Below are 8,382 nucleotides of genomic sequence, written 5' to 3'. Positions count from 1 at the left end.
GTTATTTTATTGTGTTAAAAAAAGTCATAGTTTACACATGTGCTTTGCGCTACAAGTTATTTTATTTATGGTTACTGTAATATGAGTTTCACGAGACTACTGCTAATAAATTACAGAAATTAATAAAAAAAATTGTCTACGATTCGCGAACAAATTTAGAAAATTATTTTCTAACGACAACGTCAGCTTTTGAAAAATACAATACATAAAATAGCTAAGCGTTGGCTATTGAAAATCACACGGACCATACTGTTAAATCTAATCTTTTATTAGCCATAAATACGGCCCAAAAATAACCGAAAACTAGCATTTCTTAATTGAATATAATTCCACAAAAAAAAAAAATAATAACAAACGTATTAGTTAGAAGTACGAAGGATCATATCTAATTATAGTAAGTGTAATTAAATGTTTTATTTTTACAAAAAATGCGTTTATTTTTGTAAAATTAATTTTAAAAAAAAATGTAATCCTCCTTTACTAACCTACTGGTGTATATTTTATTATTTATTTATATACAACGTATGTAATTGGACATAATGTGCTATAATTTGTTTAAAATGTAATGCAATTTAAAAAAATCTCTTTTTTCGGAGATCTGCGTAGCTAAAGTAAAACTTAGCTTAAATTGACCATAGTAAAAATCTTGAATATTTTATATTTAATTTATTAATTTATATTTTGTATCTTCCTGGTAAGTTATTTCTAATGAGCTTAGAATCGACTTTATATGTCTTTTAGTTGAGAAAAATGAAAATAAGTGTTATAAAATGAAACACATGGAATTTTTCCCGATTCAGTACATTAAACCGAATGGGTCTGAAATACGATCTAACTGTATATTATCTTATATAAAGAATAAATAAATATAAATCTTCTCGCCTTCAGTGTGTAGCATTTTATCTATTTTTTCCTATTCACAAGAAGCTCTTCAAGTTAACAACATAATTTTTTTTTCATATTCATTTATTGTGAGTATAAAAAAAAACACTAACCGCAGATGGCCGATGGATAGAGTAGTAAAGAGGTCAGCAAGATATAGTCTCTGGTTAGGTTAGGTTAGGTTAAGAGGACGTCACACATCCGTTATTTTCTTCAAAAAACCCGCCTTGCGCGGATTAATTTTACAAAGGCTATAATCAAAACTAAGAAACCAAATTTTTACATAATATATGAAGCCTGAGAAAAATCAATCCACGCAAATAATTCATATTAATGTATCATACAACAATATTATTTTTGTTTGAAATGTAATGCACGAAAAAAAAGTGTTTAAAAAAATGTATATTAAACTAGTTATTATTATTTACTATAGATTTCGGTTTATGAGTTATAATATATATTCCAGTAGCTGGCACATTCAGTTGTTCCAACGATGATTCAACACGTTGTTACTTTGTTTGTACTCTTTTAAACGATAAGAAAATTGGATTCTTTGGCGTTAGAAGTATAGACCCTGGTAATAGTTCTACAGTCTTGGGAGTGCGTTCACAGGGATGCACTTCGAATTTCGACAGTATCTCCGCCAGTCCCGCTTTAGCTTCCATCAGACCGAACCGCATACCTGTGAAACATTTTCAACGAGTTTTGACTGTAAAAACGTATACACACTGGCAACGGTATCCCAATAATTATTATAATCACTACCGCACAAAGCTACCTATGCAAATTCGGGGGCCGTCTCCGAACGGCAAGAAACATCCGGGCGGCCTCGACGCTCTCTTATCTTCGGCAAACCGTTCTGGATCGAATTGGTCGGGATTTTCGTAGTACTTGCTGTCGTGGTGTAGAGAATAAATGGGTATCAACACCTTGACCCCCGGGTCTATGGTAATGTCGGTGCCGGGCACTGTGTAGGTCTTGTTGCACGTCCGAGCGACCGCGGGCACCGTCGGATGCACTCGCAAGGACTCTGCGCGAATACAATGCGCGTTAATTACATTGTTGTTTCGGGAGGAATTTTTTGTTTAAATACCGTTTAATACTTGATCCAAATAGGTCATGGCCTTCAACGAATCGTACGGAAATTTCCCGTCATTGGCCTCGGCCGTCCGTTGGAGCTCTTCCCTCAGCCGGGTCTGCACGTCCGGGTTCAGAGCCAACTCGTACAAACAGTAGCCGATCGTGGTCGAAGTGGTTTCGAATCCGGCGAGGAAAAAAACGAAAGCGTTCGACGCCAACACTTCGTCCGTGAACACGACTTAAAGACAAGTACAGTTAGAGTTTAGAAAATTATAAAACTTGACAGATTTCCCAAAAACCTAGTTACATATGAACCGTGGATATGTTATCTCTCAACACTTACCGTCTTGTCTCTTATCACTAACCGCTTGACCCCTTGTCTCTGGTGAAAATGGCGACACGAAATCGGGCTTGTGTCCAGCCCGATAACACAATGTCCACGTTGAAAAGATATAAAAAATGCTCACCGTCTTCGCCGGAAGTGCTGGCTCTTTCTTCGTTTCTGAGTTTTATCAACAGCGAAATGAAGTCGTTGCGCTCGTCCTTGTCGCTTTCGCGGAATTCCATTAGTTCCCGGAATCGATTGATGAAGAAGTCGAACACTTCCGGCGGCAAGGCACGCAACCTGAACAGGTCGATTAACCAGCCCAAGTCGGCCAGCCGGATGAGTTCCAGTATGGTTTTTCTCGAGCTGTTCTCCAAAGAGATGCGGCCGATACGGCGAAATTCCGAATCCGGATTGGACAGAGCGCCGAAGTCGAGTCCAAAAGCGCACCGGCCAATGGTATCCACGGTAAAGTTGGCCGCCACCTCGTTGACGTTGATCACGGCTGTACAGTTGTATAGTAACAATGATAAAGTAATGTTTCACCAAGAATAACACAGTAAAGTGATAATAATTAAAGACTTATAGAAAATATATAGTACACGGATAGAGCGATTAATCTGACTTGTTATACACCGCTTAGCTTATATTAAAATAGTGTGAATAGTAAGTAACTAATACACCCTCCGATAGCTTTCTATAAGACCAAAAAATGTCTAACAATATTGCTGTTGTCGTTAATTAACACTCAATTTTACTTGAAACACATTTGATTGATTTATATAGATGATAATATAATGATATAATGCCATAATATTATGCTCACTAAGGCAACATGTACTTCTCCTTTTAACAATAATAATGCGTTATTACAACTGAGGGGTCGAAGTCAACCGATCGATCACCCTGTACAGCGTCGATTGTTTTTCAGTTTGTCCGACTTACCTTGGCCGTCCGGCGTCAGTCGTTGGAGTTTGTCGACGAGCCCGTCTATGCAGACGCCCATGTCGGCGTACATGTTCTTGAGCTTGGCGGTGGAAAAAATCGCGGTCAGCTTGGACCTGACCGCTTTCCATTGGGCGCCCCGTAGGTTCAACAGGTTTTTGAACAGCGGGTCGGTCTTGAACGACACGTCGCTGGGCAGCCGGTCGTGAAACGACCCGAAGTCCTTGCACATGACCGCGTTGATCAGTCGCGTGTCGGCCACCACCAGCATCGGACACCGGGCCTGGTATATACCGAAGCACGGGTGACCGGCGAACTTCCGGTACAGGTCGTCGACGACATAAGCCAGCGGTGCACGCCGGAGCACGGGACCGGAAAAGTGTCCCAGAAGCGGTGTCGGCCGGGTATGCGGTACGCCTCGTTTTTTCCAATAGTCGTACCGGTAAGTGCAGTACTTGTACACCGCGAACGCGAGCGCCGCCAGCAAAACCGTCCACACCTCCACCGCCGTCGTCCAACGGTTAGCCGATCCGGACATGTCGTCGTTGAAAGTTAAACTACCTGTACTCTACAGGAAGCTGGTGGAATAACCTCTACTCGTCTCGGGTTCGACGCGTTTGCACAGTTTAAAATACATAACCAGATAGGACACTTCATGGAAAAAACAATAGATTTCAAATAATGATTTTTGATTGGTTTAAACCTGGTGCAGTAGGGCCAAAAGTTACCGATGGCGGATGGTGATAACGTAACAAATGTTTGATAAAATTGCATTGACCTCACAGCACATAACAGAAATATAATTATTCTTTAGTATATTGTCCGGAAAATAAATATTAACTACCAAAAATGAATGCTAATTACAGAATTATTTACTTACAGTTCAACCACATAAATCCGGTGTATGAAGTTCTCCTAAATATGCATGTCTATGAAACGGAATTTTCGCCTCTTGTATGTAAAAAATGTGCGTTTTGAAACTGATAATTTTTCAAATTTATATTATTTAATTACCAATAAAGAGGCTAACAAATTCTTAGCTTTTTTACACAATTTGAATTGAGATTAACATGGTTAACAGTCAACTAAGATTATTAAGGCATGAATTCTCTTATTACATCTTCAATTATGCTACACCTAAATTGTTTGCCGTAATCTGTTTAATGAGATCAAAACTAGGTCAAACACTCAAACCTAACAATTATAAAGTTTCTGTATGCGGAAAATCATTAAAAATATTTTATATCAATGTACACAATATTCATAATGTAATACAACGCAGTAATAATTTGTTATTATATAAATAATAATGTATTATATAAATAATAAGCTGCGTGAATTACTGTAAAATATGTTTTTGCACTTTGTTCTAAATCAGTTATCGCGGAAACGTTATTGTTAATCTAAATTAATTTTGTACTCCGTTATTATTAAATAGTATACAATACGGTGTAAAATATTAGGAAAATTTAATTAAAAGTTCCAACGCAAAATTGAGAAGGAAAGTTTTTTTCAAATTCAAAGTATCTCTTGTTTGTATATGAGTTATCAGTTATCCCAATCAAGTATAGAACAATTTATACAGGGTCGGTACAGCAAAAAAAAATAACCAACAAAAAACAACTGGATATTTTACTTTAAAACCTTCTAAGCACTAAAAATAAATACCTTCTAACTAAGCAATAAGCCAATATTCTTTAAACATAGAACTACCGATAAAATAAAAATGCTAAATAGTGCAGTCTGTGTAGATACATAATTATGCAAATCAAATTGCTTTTCTTATTATTCGCAAAATATTAGTTTCTATTATTTGGTCAGACAACACACAACACTTAGCAATTGTACAACTTAGCACTTAGCACAACGTGACAATTTAACCCAAGAAGGCGGTATAGCGTTAAGTTTAATGTTTGCCGCTTGAAGTATGGTGTAAATTTTTCTAGAAACATTTATATTTGTTTTTATTTATATTTATTATCTCATATTTTCGTTTACAGTTATGAAAAAAGTTGGTTAAATATTTAAATTAAATTAAAAAACACTTAAACAACAAAAAAAATAATACAATTACAATTATCAAGAGTAAATTAGTGTCTTGTTCTTAATGAATCACTTAGTTTATGGGTTTATTATTTCTTAGCTATATAATTATTTAACCACGAGTAATGCTTAAGTGCGTTCTAGCTAAGACTATTATTTGTTATTTTAGATTTATTGCCAACAGCAATTGAAAATGCTGTTCTTGGAGAATTTACATGATGATGGGCAATCATGATTATTATTTTTTTCATTCTTTAAGTAACGCCTTAAAAGACAATCGGCGTACAGATAATACACATTATTTAGGTATTATGAAAACAATATTAACATGAGTACAATATAATGTTATTCTTAAAATTACATACATATATAATAATGGTATCATACTTCTAAAAACGTAATATTTTATTAAGCAATTTAGTTCACAATACTTTTCACAAAATCATATTTAATAATTTAATACAATTGATTACCAAACTGTGTTTATTTTGTATAGTATTGGAAGAAAGAGCCGTATTCGCTTGACGGTGAGTATACCGCGTTTGGAAATTGTGCAGCTGAGCCTGAGGCATACGAGTAAGATGATGCTGGTGCGGCTAAGGCGTATGAGTAAGATGAGGCTGGTGTGGCTGGCACGTACGGAGCTGGTGCAGACGAGGCGTACGAGTAAGATGATGCTGGTGCGATGGCGGCTTTGTTGGCTGGGTAGAACTGTCCGTAATTGTACGGTGCAGCAGCAGCTGGGTATAACTGCGGGTAGCTATATGCTCCGTACGAGTACAGCGCGGCTCTGGGGTAGTTCTGCGGGTAACGGGAGCTGTATGGGGCGAAAGAGTACAGCGCGGCTCTGGGGTAGTTCTGCGGGTAACGGGAGCTGTATGGGGCGAAATAGTAAGGTGTGGGTGCAGCGAACTCCGGGGAGTAAGGGTAGAATGGTGTGGGTGCGGCTGCAACTGGTAACGGTGCGTCGTTAGCGACCTGCTCGGTAATTCGTTCGGCGATCGGGTATGCTGGAGCGGGTGCAGCAGCTCCTAAGGCGATTGTTGGGACGGGAGCTGAAGCTGGAGCCGGGACGTCGTTTATGGGTTCGCGTTTGACGTCGGCGGGGAATCCGGTAAAATCGTCGGCCTTGTAGTTGACCGTCCTCAGCAAACCGTCGGCACCGAGCGTCCGGTAGTAACCGGGAACGGCACCGCCTAATCTGGTTTCGGCTTGATCCTTGACGTCGCCGGTAGCTGGATCGTTTACGCCATAGCCGAAGCTCGAACCGGACAGATCGTCGGCAAGTACAAGGCAAATGCTTGCCGATAGAAGCAAGAACACCTGCGAATCGATTAAAACAATAACTGCATGGTGTTTTACAGAAAATCGGTAATTAGTAATTGGTAATGAATAGTATAAAATATTTGAACAAAATGGCCATTCGACTGAGAAAACAAAAATTAATTAAGTTAATGATAGTCAATAGAATGGTCAATTTATTGGACAAACAATTAAATAAGAATTATACATAACAATAAGAATAGTACACAACTGTAGTATCGTATTATATGAATTTCGTTCGTCAGTAAAAAATATAAAACACTTATTATGTACTCTTGTGTATTTATAAAGAGCGTTTAAGGTGGCCAAATGTTTGAGTTTTCGTTTGGTTTTAAATTTCAATAAAAAATAAATACATTGCACTTACTTTGGTTGACTGCATTGTAGAATTTTGATTTTTCTAAGCCGTAAACCTCTACTTCAACTGGAAGGTTGTAGCTGAATGTGCCTACCAAAATCGACGGCTGTTCTTATATAGGTTTTTCGAAAATCAACCCACCGTGTATGGACCCTGAATGTTAAATTTAAGTGGAAATTGTTAAAACATTAGGAAATATCCTCAAAAAATGTCGATCCAGACATAATAGGTACAAATTACACAACATTTGGTTTACGGTAGCTCAAGGCGCATACCTCGTCCGTGTGTAGTAATAACTCTAATAACCTAAAGAACAACATCTTATTATGTAAAAATTCATTACTTTGGCGATTTTCGAAGGGAAGAAGTTAAAATTTTTAATTTTCGATTCAAGTAATTACCGTTTATACAATAATGGCAGGTTAAAGTAAAAACAAGTAAATATAATATTCATATGGATACATATGTTTAAATAACAGTAATAATAAAAAAAATATTATTTATTTACATACATTCAGTCTTACCACAGTGAAACACTAATTTTTGTATTTTTTTTATGTAATAAAAGCATGAATTTGAGTAGAAGATATTTCTAACATACACCATAATGAAATAACATAATGATTTGACAATATTATCTTTTCAACTTAGTTTTTTGATTGCGTTTATGGACTATTTTGTTTTTATTATCAGTTCTCTTAAACCGTTTTTGTTTTTTAAATATCCTAATACACCTAATAAGTTTTAGCTAGAGTAGACATATTATGTACCTACATATAAAACAATGGCCAAATAGGGTAGTTTATGGTTTTACGAGTTTAATTAAAAAACTATTGCATTTAGCGTAAAATGTTCCATTGCCTTTATGATAGATCATAAATTCTCTAAAAACAATGTTTCTACATATTTTTTCCAAAAATGCATTATTATCCAAGAAAAAAATAAAACAAAACTTTTTTCATTTATTTGGAAAATTATTTTTTTTGCGGTTATTCAAATGTATTTGATAAGCGATTAGAACATTTTTAAAAAAAAATATTAATCTATGACTAAGGACCACCCTAACATATAAATTAAATTTTTTAGTAAGAATAGTTTTAAACTTTGGTAGCAACATTGTTTTTAAAATTAGCCTAATCACACCAGGTGACCTCCTTATGACACATTAAGAAACATATTAATTCTGGTTATTTGTCGTTTGGCAAAGTTGACCCTATTTAGGTTGGCTCGGTCAGAGATTCAACAAAAAAAAAATTCTATTCATCATACTATATTATTACTGTTTTTTATTTAGTTTTCCACCGGCTTACCCTTTCAATTACTAGTAGCCTATTCAAATAAGAAATCCATAAGATTTTAGATCCCAGCTCTATGGCTAACCGTAATTTCATAAATACAATATTTATATTTTAATAATTTCTTGTTT

At 36.0% G+C, this 8,382-nt stretch overlaps 2 protein-coding genes across 3 annotated transcripts; both read right to left on the bottom strand.

Moving 5' to 3' along the window:
* Positions 1-1,266: 1,266 nt before the first annotated feature.
* On the bottom strand, positions 1,267-4,342 carry LOC126837369 (probable cytochrome P450 6a14). 2 transcript variants are annotated; one of them, XM_050571265.1, is made up of 7 exons: positions 4,113-4,342; positions 3,961-4,010; positions 3,233-3,883; positions 2,430-2,792; positions 1,976-2,200; positions 1,661-1,912; positions 1,267-1,564 (listed from the first exon to the last, which is right to left on the bottom strand). In XM_050571265.1, the coding sequence occupies exons 3-7, from the start codon at positions 3,768-3,770 to the stop codon at positions 1,392-1,394; spliced, it is 1,551 nt and encodes a 516-aa protein (XP_050427222.1). In that variant the 5' UTR covers positions 3,771-3,883; positions 3,961-4,010; positions 4,113-4,342; the 3' UTR covers positions 1,267-1,391. The 2 variants fall into 2 exon arrangements, with proteins under 2 accessions (XP_050427222.1, XP_050427221.1); XM_050571264.1 differs by lacking the exon at positions 3,961-4,010.
* Positions 4,343-5,758: 1,416 nt separating this feature from the next.
* LOC126837387 (nematocyst expressed protein 3-like) lies at positions 5,759-7,226 on the bottom strand. The gene is made up of 2 exons (XM_050571295.1): positions 6,966-7,226; positions 5,759-6,598 (listed from the first exon to the last, which is right to left on the bottom strand). Exons 1-2 carry the CDS (start codon positions 6,978-6,980, stop codon positions 5,759-5,761), a joined length of 855 nt encoding a protein of 284 aa, XP_050427252.1. The 5' UTR covers positions 6,981-7,226.
* Positions 7,227-8,382: the final 1,156 nt, after the last annotated feature.

Source organism: Adelges cooleyi, unplaced genomic scaffold (assembly GCF_023614345.1).
Source record: "Adelges cooleyi isolate 19-005CV unplaced genomic scaffold, UGA_ACOO_1.1 ACOO_flye_CR_arks_rails_tigmint_CR_PRNA_248, whole genome shotgun sequence".
Lineage (NCBI taxonomy): Eukaryota > Metazoa > Arthropoda > Insecta > Hemiptera > Adelgidae > Adelges > Adelges cooleyi.
This window is presented reverse-complemented; position numbering and strand designations above follow the sequence as displayed.